General features: G+C 41.0%; 1 protein-coding gene across 4 annotated transcripts in view; it reads right to left on the bottom strand.

The window, feature by feature from the left end:
- trappc9 (trafficking protein particle complex subunit 9) overlaps nt 1–13,485 on the bottom strand; it is a 218,848-nt gene that overhangs the window by 108,745 nt on the left and 96,618 nt on the right. For all 4 annotated transcript variants that reach the window (XM_071499579.1, XM_071499580.1, XM_071499581.1 and 1 more), the window contains one exon: nt 4,211–4,353. In XM_071499579.1, coding sequence (XP_071355680.1) covers nt 4,211–4,353 — 143 coding nt within the window. The remainder of the gene's footprint in view (nt 1–4,210; nt 4,354–13,485) is intronic.

Genomic DNA, 13,485 nt, shown 5'->3' with positions numbered 1-13,485 from the left:
CTAACAGAGAAACAGAGTCAGGGTGAAAGAGATAAAGTAAAGGGGAGAGAAAGACAGAGAAAATGCAACGTGAAGCAAAACACTGAAAGCAAACAGAACTGGTAAACAGGGGGGTGAGGGAGACAAAAGTAGAGAGAAAATGTTTTTATTCTCTGTTGCTGTGAGCAGCTTCTGCAGCACTGCTGCATGTACTGGGACCTGAGGACAGCACAGTTAAAAAACATACTACAAAGAACAAGGAAAAGACTTTCCAAAAGTAAACGTATGAAGGGGTATTTTTAGAGAGAGAGAGAGAGAGAGGGGATGGAGAAATGGAAGGACAGATAAGCAAAGGGAGTAAGCGAGACAGATAAACACAAAAACAGATCGAAGGGATACGTTTCTGTATTATTGAGCAATTTCGTACAACCACTTCCAAATTCTCTTTTAACTCACAGCCAAGAAATTCAATAGTACTTATCTCAACAAAAGTGTGTTAGAGGACTTTACTGTCTGTCCCTCCAGAGGGGAAATCAAAGCAAATTCTAACAAATGATATGTGAATGTGTGTACAAAGCATAAGAATATCAACATTGGATTTGTGAATGGCTGCTATTAAAGTGTTGAAAGTGCCTAATGTCTGAGTGAGCACTTAGTGTAAGTCATCTCAACATCTCATATGAGCCCTGTGGAGAAAATCTCAATAGATAAGTCTGATACATGCACGCGCGCGCACGCACACACGCACGCACACGCACACGCACGCGCACGCGCACGCGCACGCACACACACACACACACACACACACACACACACACACACACACACACACACACACACACACAAACACCATTGTGGCCCGAAGTACACTTTTATACTTAAAAGGGTATATATTAGAAAATTCACTGACAGGCTTTCAATGCAATAATGGTCATCCTCAAAACTCACTTCATACTCAACCTCAGCACCCAGGGTTTAATATCACTGCTGGGTTTGGATTTCATTAGAAACTTTTTGATAATAGTTTCATATCCATTAACTAAAGGAAAAGTAGAGGATGTCCTCCTGTAAACAAAACAACCCCACAGGTCATCTGCGCAAACAGCTTATTACGACCAAGTGGCAACCTACCAAGACATCACCCAATGGTTTGTGAAATGCTGTTTTGTAATTTAGCCATCGCCATCTTGGTTTTTTGAAACCAGAAGAAACCATATTTGGACGAAAGGTGGAGCTGAGGAGGAGTGAGGGGTGGATCTGACCTGCTCTGTACTCTGTCCTGATTGTCAGGCAGGTTGCTGTGTGTGGTCCAGCCTGTCAATCACATGGTAGCCACGCCCTTATGCATACCCTGCTATATTGTGTGTTTTCCTCTAAATGGGACTATATTCAAAAAATGAACATTGTGTTTTATTGGACTAGAGATTGAGACCATAAACATGAAAATGTTTACTATGGTAATAAATCAAGTGAGAAGTAGGGCCATTTTCCAATAGACTTCAATACAATCTGACTTCTTTTTGCGACCAGTGGAGTCCCCCCCCAGATGATCATTAGATAGAATGCTGGCTCTTCTGCATTGGCTTCACTTTTCAGACCTGGAGATAACATCTTCTTTTATATACAGTCTATGATTACGAACTTTAGTTGTGTTTTGTTGTAGGGAGACCTCTAGTGGCCACAGTAGTTATGACAGATCAAAAGAGGCCAGATCTGCATCAGAAGAAGGTTGGGGTGGGTGGATGGGTCAACAAAACAGAGGACTTAAACATGACTGAGAAAACAATAGTCACCGTTGTTTCTTTCAACCATTACCATTCCACAGCCTGAACTTTTATGATTGTGAATAAGACGATAAAGGTCCTCTAACCTTAAGGAAGTACATAATTGAACTCAAACCTTCAACCAAGTACTTTATACCTGAAACTAGTTGTGGGTGTTTAAAATAAAGACTATGGAGATTTTAATTTTTGTAATACAGTTAAAAAGTACAAGATATGCCATATAGACACAATATAAACATGTTACTGAGTGTGCTGCGGGTATATTTATTAGTTGTAAAGTCAAAACAGTTTTATTCATGTAGCCCAAAAGAAAAACTGGCCTGAAAGGACCAGGAGTCTGTGCAACTTACAACACCCTCTATCCTTAGACTTTCAACTTATACATTGAAAACACCACAAAAAAAAATACAGTTTTATGAAATTACAGCAGATACAGTTCCTGATGCACCCTTGACTGTTCAGAAAAGGGAGATTTCTTATGAGGGGGCCTCCATTTTCAGTGTTCTTAGATCAGGCAGGCTTAAGACCAGCTGGGGCTGGCCTGTGAAACCTATTCAATCACTTAATGTGATATTGCGCTACACAAATAAACCTCTCCAAAGCTTTCAGTTTCAGCACATTTCAAATGTTTTGAGATTTGTTTGAGAGCCAATAGATAATGTACATCAGTGTGATGAGGCAGAAAGTGCTAAGGGTGCAGCAGAGGTAAGGAGGAGGTGGGGGGGGGGGCTGCGATGACAGGGTGATGGTATAGCAGCCAGTGCGGCATATCTATCAGCGCTGAGCCAAGATGGATGGCTTCAACTGCAGATATTATTACAGCTAATGATTCACTTCAAGTGGCCATTACTCGACTGTGATCTGTCTCCCTAGCTCTGAGTTTTTTTCATGGGAGTTGAGCAGAGTTGTGAAGCGAGACACGGATGTGTGAGCCTGCCTGTGAACGTGCATGAGAGAGAATAGGAGAGGATGAGAAAAGAGTGAATATCCATTTAATATCCATTCACATCTGCCACTATCTGACCCGTCAGTGACGATGCCTTTTAAGTCTGGTTTTGATAGCAGTAATGCTACAGCAAGAGTTTTGCTGCAGTGGAGATCAATATCTATTCACCAAACTCGAGAGAGAAAAAAAATGGCTGCATTTGTGCTCTATGCTATGAGATAGAATGAAGCTGTACCATTGAGATTTATCACCAATTACTGCGACAAGAGCGGCTGTGAAGTAGATTCCCCTTTGCTTTGTGTGGTACGTCGCTAGAGGTTGAGAGGTATTTCTTTTTTTATCTGACGATGACTGGGTTCAAATTATGAAATTATTAGCACAAATACATGGAAACTGGCAGGGTTAAAGGCTCATCTGATTACAGACGCTAAGAAAGTCGCACCGAGAAGAACGTGTGCAAACCATTCGACAAACATTACTTTACTAACCCATTGTGAAGGAAAGTAAATAAACCAAAACAAAGCAACAGTTCACCTAACACCAGAGAGCAAGAGTGATTAAATATGAATGAGGCAGCACTGTTTGACTGAGTGACTGAAATGGGCCCCTGAAGAACAAACCTTGTGAAAGAAAAACAAGTCTCCTTCCATAAACTTATCCCAGTTTCACAGCTCAGTTTGTGTTAGCGCAGTTTCTAGATACCTGCACTGTAATCAAGGGGTCCAGTTCTGTACTGTGGAGGAAAATGGGAGTCATTTTCATGACAAGTGCAGTAAAATTATGTAACTAAGGAACAGGAGGCGTGCCCACACTCTAAATAATTTAAGCATTATGACCACTTTCTGTGTGCTTGTCTACTTAAAGGTGCACCAGTCAATATTTCTCATGCTGCAGCAATGGATCAAATGACCGTGTCATTCGAAAGTAGTCGCTCATATTGACTGAGAATTATCACCAAATCAGCTTCTCAGCTCTACAGAGTGATTTAGAGTCTTTTTGATCACTGTTTTGATTTGCTGGCTGGCAACACCCCAGTATTCACGCTCGTTTCCAGCAGCAGCAGGCAGCTGTGCTCGGAGAAAAAAAATTATAATCATCTCAATATGCATTACCCACCCAGCACCAAATGACATACAAGACAGAATTAGCAACTAAGTATGATATTGGAGTGAAAACTGACTATATATTTGTCAGGTGGACATAAACAAAGCTATAAATGAGTGATAACGCTGTGTGGTAACAGATCCACCAGATTATCAGTGTGTTCAGAGGTTAAACAGGGCTGAAAATTTCTACAGTCGGCAATAAAACTACTTTCAGTCTCTTCAGTAACTTTACATGTTGATAATATTTATATCATAAACTTATATCAACTTTATATATTCTAATCTACCTTAATGAATGATTATTTTCCTTTGAAGAGGGTCTTTAATGAGTAAAAGAAGAAACACAAAACAGAAATCACGAATACTTCAATCACAGGCATCGATCTGTGTGTTACCTGGTGGCAGGCAGGGTGCTGACTCTGGTGAAGAATACCGAAGGCTCCACATCAACATGGATTCCCAGAGACAGTTCCCTATAGTAGCCCTCCACTTTGCCTGCTCCCCCAGAGTACTTGAAGTTCAGCACCGCCTCCAAAGTCTGCAAAAGGAGAAGGGAAGGAAGGATATAAACTTAGATCAAGCTGCTCTGACAGTGTACTACATGTAATGGCTGATTCAGCCAAAAAAGAAACAAAAAAAAAAACATAAGAGAAAGAATAAAAACGGATCCACCAGTAGTGCATCAAAGGAATATCTGTATGGTCGACTGAGTGTGATTGGGGTCAAAGGCCACAGTCAGCATGCTGTGTCCGGCCATCCCATCAGCAAAACTGTTGTATCTTTTAGATCAATGGATCAAAAGTCATTACGATGGAAAATAATAAATGCACCGCAGCACAGCTATTGTGCTGTTTAATGAAATGGAAGCATGATGGCGAGAGAGCCTGAGGGGAGGGGAGGGTATGATTGGTGGCTCCAAAACAGATCACTCAGAATCGACATGTCGCGTCCTAAAACAGCTTGAGAGAGAAGGGTGGAGGCTGAGTGGGTGCAGTAGGTGGGCTCTGCTGGCCGTGTTCCACAGCAACAGGGGGAAAGTGGGCACGTAGAATTACTCAGAGGTACTCAGAGGTATTTTGTGGAGGCACAGGAAAAGCAGCCAAGTGGGCGAAGGATGGGGAAATTAAAAGTGGCAGTTTATGGTGAGGGAACAGTAGCTGACTCAGGCAATGGGCTGAAGTGGGGTAAAGGGAGCATCCAAGGTCCTGCTTTTCTTCCTATGCAGCATATATCATCGCCCCACATATTGCTGATGGAGCCACTCTGTGCCTTTCCAGAACAAACTTCACTGATTCCTTGATTATTTTTGCTCTTTATCCCCTCATGTGGGGCACAGGGCCAAAGTGGAATGATTCGGAGCCTGCTGGCTAGACGTCTGGCCTATTACAACCTAATGACAGGAGCACAGCACACTGAGCAAAGAGAGATGGAAACATTAGAGGGGGTTATTATTATTGTAGACCAAGCACCTTAATTCTAGATTTTCACATATATTGAGCTGCACAGGTTTTATTTTCACACTATTGGTACATTTTCATGTCGTATATATTAAACTATTTTTTTTTCTTTCTTCACTGAGTTTGGTGATCTCCTGACTTTACTTCCAGCACCATCAGGTTAACATTTATGTTTTTGTGTGAAATGTCTCCACAACAATGCCATTAACATTTGTACAGATGTCCTGGATCCCCAAAGGATGAATCCTATTGACTTTGGTGAGATCCTTACTTTTCATCTAGCACCACCATCGCAACATTTTCACTTATCCAGTGAAATATCTCAGCATCAACTGGAAGGATTGGCACAGAATTTTGTACAGATGTTCATGGTTACCAGAGGATGAATCCCACTAACTCTGGTGATCTCCCACCATGAGGATGATAGTTGTGGTTTTGAGACAACTCTCGGATGGATTACCATGAAACTGGCAGAATGAGTTGTAACAATGACTAAATCCCTCCAAAAATTTGCATAATGAACATTAAATATCTGCTCCAGACATGTTTTGTGTCTGATATGATTTTGCCACATAAAAAAAAAAAAAATCCAGAAAATGTCTCCTGCTTTACTGAAAAGCAGTTTCTCATTACATGTGCACTGGAGGCATCACGCTTCCACATCCCACTTGTGTTATTGGATTAGGATTGGCTTCCAAACAAGTTAATGTCATTAAATCATGGTAGTGCAGCAGGTACACATCTTAAATGCAGAGTTAAGGTGAGTATAGAGAAACTTTCCATCCTCAGCAGATGAATGTGGAAACAGCCTTCAAGTGTCAAGTTGGAAGATTCATCCTCCTGCACAGTGAACCTCAAACATTCAAGTGAGGGGGACTTGGCTTTTTATATTGGAGCTTATCGTATAGTTTAGGTGAGAGATAAAATGTGGTACGAATGAAATATATTCTACAAACACATCTGAAGCCATCTGATATTGTAAAGACACTGACCTCAATAACATTAACATGCTCATTTACAAAAGAGGAAGACTGGCCTCACGATGGAATACTTAATAACTCATGCTCGATGCAGAGGCTGCGAATTAAGACCCTGATATCCTCCCTGAATACTATTTCCTCTGTTATCTGTCCTCCCTGTAAGGGAGATGGTGGGACCAGTCTGCTTTGGATGAGGAGGAAGTGCAGGCAAGAGCCAGACTCATGCTGCGCTGGCAACAAAATGAGAGGAACAGCACGCTGATATGAATCTCATTTGAATTGAGTGACTGAAATCGCTCAGATTCCTTGAGCGGAGACGCTGGTTGGAGGCCAGTTCCATTAAAGTCTATGTTTTCTCTATAACAATGTTTTCTTCCCTTGTTGTGTTCCTCCTGTTTGTTAAAGGATAAAGCTCGTGTTATTCTATCTTTTAATTATCATCAACAAATCTCATGGAAAGACAAAAACTAACAATGAATTTATCCTTCTAACAACACTGTCTAAAGCCTGATATTGCCACAGAGCTCCACTGTTGTCCAAAAGCTATTAAAAATACATAAAACAGCCATACCATTTGAGCGGGTGACATATTGCTTCATAACCACTCTAGTATATTTAGATATTTGGATATATTCTTCTCAACAGACTGGGTTTCTAATAGTGAGAGCAAAAATATGCAAAGTCATGTGTCCTCTGAGCAGTCCAGTGCTGCGTGATCCTGTATCTGACTCTGTGGCACTAATGGCCTCACCATGATCCTCTATGAGGGACAGTGATTGTCTCCGCGACAGTGGCAAACAGCGGCTGTGCATCCCGATTCCCTTTTCTGCCCGTGGGGGCCAACCCCGACCTCCTCCCCCTCCTCCTCCGTTCAATCCTCTCCCTCTGCTCTCGGCCCCCTCAGGACCCTATTTCAATCACACTGGGCTAAAAATAAGCTTAGCTGTAATGAGCTGACTGTGTTAGAGGGAGGCCAGCAGCAACACAAACAGCCCGACTGCACACACACGTTACCTTCACACACACACACACACACACACAAACAAAGTGAGAACAGCCAGATTGAGGTAAGAGTTCGATTAAGGCATTCAGCAGCACTGAAAACCAGACTGAACTGATTCATGCTCAGGGTGAAGGCCAACAAGTGAGGAGGAAACATGGAACAGGAAACATGATAACTTATCTCCTCTGAAGCGAGACTATTTAACTTTTTGGCTACAGGTGGCAATTATGGGATGATGCTAAATGCTACTGTTATAAGAGAAGCGCTAAGTTACACCCTCTTTCCACCAAAATTAGCGCATAAGCAAGTTTTTTAAATGCAGATAAACCAGCAAAAAAAAAACACTACTTAACTGCTTTCACACTGAGTTTTCCTTTCTGTTTGAGAGGACACACACACACAACTGCAGGGAGCAACATCATTACATGCAGTTACAGAGCGCACACACACAAACGCAGACACAAAGAGTGAGCTGCTAGCTGTCGTGCAGACTGGTAAAATGGGTTGGTGCTCCTGTAAAAGCGTCGGAGCCTCCGTGTGAGATGCTTCAGTCAGTAATTGTGAGTTTTTAAAACTTACTGAGGGCCGACACAAGGTGTAGCCACGGTGCCTCTGCTTTAACAGCACCGTGCTGGGCAGGGGACTCTGGCAGGTGTTCAGCCGGGCGTTGTGGTTACATCACTGCCAATCGGAGCTGGAGCTGATAAATACCTATGACTGCTCTGTTAACCAGTGTGAAAATGGCTTTAGTGGTCATAACAGATGAAGTAAAGCTGAAGCAGCAAACCCTTGAATATACAGAACTGCAATGGTGAATTTAACTACGTATGAATTCAAATTTTCACAGAGTACGTTTACATGTGCCTTACTATTCTGGTTTTGAATATATTCATGATTTGGTGTTTAAAGGGAACATGAAGAACCTGTATAGAAGATCACAACAGTACCAGGTTTCTTTTCGCGTGTCTGCAGGTGTGTTTTAAATTCTCTCTATCTCAGCCACTATGAGATGGATCAGAAACCTGGATAAAGTGTTTATATGCCACAGTTTCCTGGTTTCTATCAGAACTCCAGGTAATATAGAGGTTTCTCAAAACCGGTACGAGGTCTTATCCAGGTTTCTGAACTGTTTACATTCACAAAACATAACCAGGATAGTCAGTGTGCTTGTAAACACACCCATATATAGTCTCAATTAAGTTAGATTTTCCAACTATTTCTAGTTTTTGACATTTTGTGATGTGAATCACAACACCTGAAACTTACAGATTAAAGCAGGATGTGTAAACATGCTAGGTTTGATAAATAACACAGTTCTGTTAATCTGCTTATGCTCAAGGCCTCAGAATGCTTCAAACAAAGTGTTTGTCCGTTTGTCTACCAGACTGTCTTCTTACCTTTGGAGATTGAGTGGGACTGCAGTGAACAATTTTTGTAACTTTCCAAATCACTTTACGCAGCAACTGGCCAAGTGCGCAGGGGTGTAAAAGAAAGAAGAAGAAATTCTCTCTTAAGCTCTCTTTTGTTATTATAATAAACGCGTTGATTGTTTGGGCCTGCATTAACTAAATCATTCTATTTAGAAATAAATACCAAAAAATATCCAAAACCAAAATATCTAATTCATGTCAGAGACTTCTACAACCTGTACAAAATAAAAAACCCTCTACACTAGGACCCTGAACGGACAGATTTCTCAACAACATGCTCGCCTGGACACACTTGAAGAGTAAGAAAGCCTTTGCGATTACAACCACAAAGATAATGACCAATCTCTTTTCTTTTTAAGGTCTTCAGCCTTAAGGTAACAAGGCAGTCATGTGACAAAACACCGTAGCCAGTGCAACTCCAGTTATGAAATGATCACCTGCTTTACATTCAACACAAAAATATCTTTATAAGTACATTGTGAAATTATAAAAAGGTAATTTTGCCGATTTTTGCCACAAACCTTGGTAATGAGTAACAGCAGCTAGTTTATATAGAAGTGGGGCAAGATACGCAGCACATAATGTTGCTGTCTACTCTGTGGTAAGGCAGTTATACTTGCTTATTCTATACCAACCCTTTACACCAAGTGACCCATCACTTGGTGCTGTATCATCTACGCAGGTCACTGGACAGAGGACAGTGGTTTAACACTGCTCCACCTCCCACCCAACATGGGTCAAGAACTTAATGTAAAAGGGCTGTAAAAAGGTGAATTCCTTGCTCTTACAGTGTTCTTATGCTACAATAAGGTTAGATGTACACTTCTACCAACTATGATACCATAAGTCACTTTAATATCCATCAATGATTTGAAAATTCCCTGAATGTTTTGTTGCTTGTTATGTTCTCTCTTTTCACATTGTCACTAATCTTAGAACCATGAAGCTGATCCTGTATTAATATGAATATGTTTATTAGCTCCCAAACCTGCCAGCGGCTGGTTCACTGGCCTTTGTTTTATCTTTAAATGAATACTTATTCGATTTTGGCTGCTTAGCGGCTAAGCATCACTGACCTGATATGCATGAAAGACTCCATATTAGGCTTGAAAGCCATCACTCCGTTTTTTTTCTTGTTGTGTCACAACAAAGCCTCAGAAGACTATCCATCACATCCTTCCACACATACACAGCATTTGTTTGACAATAGAGGTGAATGCTTTAACATCACAGATGGTATTGTCACTCCTGCACAAGACAGGAGAACAAAAACAACAGAGAAAGAGGAGGGAAGCGGACGGCTTTTTGAAACTTGGCACCGAGATAAAGATCCTGAAACATCTTGCTGAGGAGATTATGGCATGGCCACATGTCTCCTGACAGGAATACTAAGATCCAGCATATAAGTGGCAGGTAGGATGGGACGGGGGGGTGGGCTCTCAAAATTACACAAGCTCACATGGTTCAGTAACCACTCTTTGTTGGCACTGAAAAAGAATGACTTGCCAAGGTGTTTCTTAAAGAATCACTTCAATGTTTTAAGAAATTCACTTACAGACTCTTACTGAGAATTACATGAGAAAAACCAATACTGATTTAATCACTATACACAGGCAGATCCTTGACGGTTTAGCTTAGCTTAGCACAAAGACTGAAAGGACCTAAGCAGTGTCCACTTCTGGGACAGGAATACTCTGGAAGTACTACAGCCATTTATGATCTCTTTGCTCATTAATTTTCTACACATTTTAAGCAACTGATAACTGTTAAAAAAAATAGTTTAATGACAAAAATGCTCTTAATTGGCTTCTGTTAATGAAATATAAAAGATAATTTCAAAAAAGCAATCCAAGTCTCCTACTTTATAAAACATTTGCAACATCTTTTTGAATTGTTTTGAAACCTAAACAGTCTGCATCAACTTGCAGTCTTCTAACAGCACATGACAGTCACCTGCTATTAGTATGTGTTAGCACCAAGAAAAGAGAGAAACAGAAAAATAATATCAGAACTATATTTTTAATTGATCACACAAAAAATTCTAAAATGTTAATGACTAAACTGTTCAAAACCAAGAATGCAGCTAATCTGTTTCTTCAGGAGTGTGTGGAAGTGGTTTGATTGACAGTGGCCTGCCAACAAATCCTGACTGGAGCACAGGAGTGCATGACATCACTTTTTTTCAGCTGAGCCCAGGCCACTTCAAACCAGTGCACAGACTGAAGTCTCTCAACTGAGATAACAACAGCTGTTCTAACTTTGTTTGTCTTAATGTTCAAAAACAATCATAGTTTCTAAACTGTGGGTCATAAGAGCAAAATTCTTCTTTCTTTTCACCTGATTCCTTGGATGGTGAAAAAGCATAAACCGTTGCTCAGCCGCTGCCCCAGGGTCAGATGGGATAAAACCACATCTCCCGTCTGGATCAGGGCCATTGACACATCTGGAATTGGCCAATGACCCCCCTTTGTCAGACCAGGCGCTGCTTTTTCTGATTACAGCAGTGATCTGATGCTGATTATTTAAAGTATAGGTATGTTACCACCTGACGGGAAGGTGAGTGTAGTGGACTGAGATGGAGTCTCATATGGGTAAGCTACGCCACCAGCAACTAATGTCAGTAAGTCTACTTTTTGTGTTGTCAAAGCTTTTACTCACCGGGCCAGTTTGTACCTAATGTTTATATTAGATTTTTCCAAGACACAATGATGTTATTTAACCTTATTAGAGAGATTAACAGATTTACAGCCAACTACTTGGTGGTTTATGCAGTGTTAAAGGTCCCATATTTTACATTTTTCCAGTGTTTTATTTGAAGTTTTAAAATCCATAAGAAGATACATTTGTACCAAAAAGTACCAAAAGCACCAAAAATCATCTCAGTGTAGCTTTACATCTCCTCTCTCAGGCTTCTTTCTGGAGTTTTCATAACAACAGGTTGGTGAGCCAATCAGAAGAGAGGTTCTGAGTCTCTTTTCTAATTGGCTGACTGTTTTCTGAGTGATCAAATAAAAATATAGCAGATTTCAACACACAGAGAAACCAAATCCTGTAAGGTTTGATGGTGGGTCCAGGTGGGTGGGGCTTGGAGCATGGCTGAGAGCGGTGACTGCTTTGTTGTGACATCACAAAATTACAGAAGTCCTGACGGCTGGTTTTAAGGCTCAGTTTTTTGTGTGCATTTCTCTGTGGACTGAAACTTTGATACTTTCACAATATTAATATAGAAGCTAGACTTGCTTTATAATCAAAAAACAAATGGGAATCTCACTTTACACAATAAGAGACTTTTAAAGACAGACAACAAGACAACAAGTACTTCAAAATAAAATTACTTTTTGAATGTATGCAGTCTTCCTCTTCCTATGTCATTTCTTTCTGAAAAATGAGGAGTGGGAAAAGTAACACACAGCCAACAGTAATAATTGCAAACACGAAAAATAGAATTTCACCATTCTATTTCCACAGTCTCAGCAAAAGCCACAGTAAAAGCCGCTGATGTGAAACATCATTATCTTCCTGCAGACGGTCAAATTGGAAATGGCATAAAGCCCCCATTTATGGGAGATACACTTATGACATCAAATTTTTCTATCTCTTTCAAAAACATTTATTTTTCCAGTCTTAATTTGAAAAAAAATATGGTGAATATCGTGTTCCACCTGCTACACACATTCTCTGTTTTTTATTATCTATCCATGGATCCATGGTGTTTTTATTTTGCTGGAGGTTTTTCCCTCATAACTGGGACAGGTGGTTGAATGGCAGGTAGGTAGAGGGTCACAGTGTACTTTGATGATGTGATGGAATGGAAGTTTGTGTGCCTAATTGTCCTTAAAATGAGACTTGACCCCTGCTTAGGTTGCATCTGCCTAGTGGCAGGGAAGTGAGCCGTCAGCCAGGAGAGCCATTTAGTCAGAAAAGTGAGAAATGCCTCGAGGGCATTCAGATGCTGTTTGTCCATTTGGAGTACTGCTGGGACTGCCTCTCATATGTCCACCTGGCTGTCAATTACTGAGCCAATCAGTCAGACACCCCAGAGTTCCCACTTCCACAGTGAGAAGTTAAACAGCATCCTGAAGACCGCTTCATATCGAGCTGAGGTACTGAAATAAAAAATCAGGCACTTAGCAGATAAAAAAGGAGAAACAGCAGCCCACAATTTCTCCCTGTGCTTCTGTTCATCACTTGTCTTGTTCTAATGTCATCTTAAAGGTTCAAACTTGATGCAATATGCTTGCAACAATATGAACAAATGAGATCATTCTGCTGCCTTCTATACACAGCTTATCGATGCATACGATCAACTCGTCTTTTAGATCTTCCAGTCTGTGTGTTTTTGCTTCAAAGAGGCTCTTTCATGGTATTTGTGTCCTTCAGACAGCTTGACATTATCATGTCTCTGCTGTGCTTGTTGGAAATTGATGATTCACGAGAGAAGAGGGAAGGAAGGCTGATAAGAGAAAATGTGTTCTCCATCGGTCCCACTGTGTAATGACTTTGCAATAATCGTCGGATGATGAGGAGCGAGGGCCGCTGTGAACAACTCTGTGTGGATCTGACGGCTGATGGAGGTTTGAGCATCTAAAACTGCTCAGTAACAACCAGGCTGCATGTAGACCAAAATAGCTGACACCGCTGACAGGGAAAAGGAAGTTTGTTTTTTGTTTTTTTGTTTTTTTTTTAAGGGAGAGGACTTAGTGAAGCACAGAAGTTTGCCTAGCATAGTATAATCACTTCACCAGTTCCAAAACCACCCCAAAACCAAAAGCCTATCCACAACAGCCCTGAGCCGGTCTG

Source organism: Trachinotus anak, unplaced genomic scaffold (assembly GCF_046630095.1).
Source record: "Trachinotus anak isolate AG129_WGS33_773 ecotype Australia unplaced genomic scaffold, CSIRO_AGI_Tana_v1 ptg000016l, whole genome shotgun sequence".
Lineage (NCBI taxonomy): Eukaryota > Metazoa > Chordata > Actinopteri > Carangiformes > Carangidae > Trachinotus > Trachinotus anak.
Note: the sequence above shows the minus strand (reverse complement) of the source record. Positions and strands in the feature narration are given on the sequence as shown.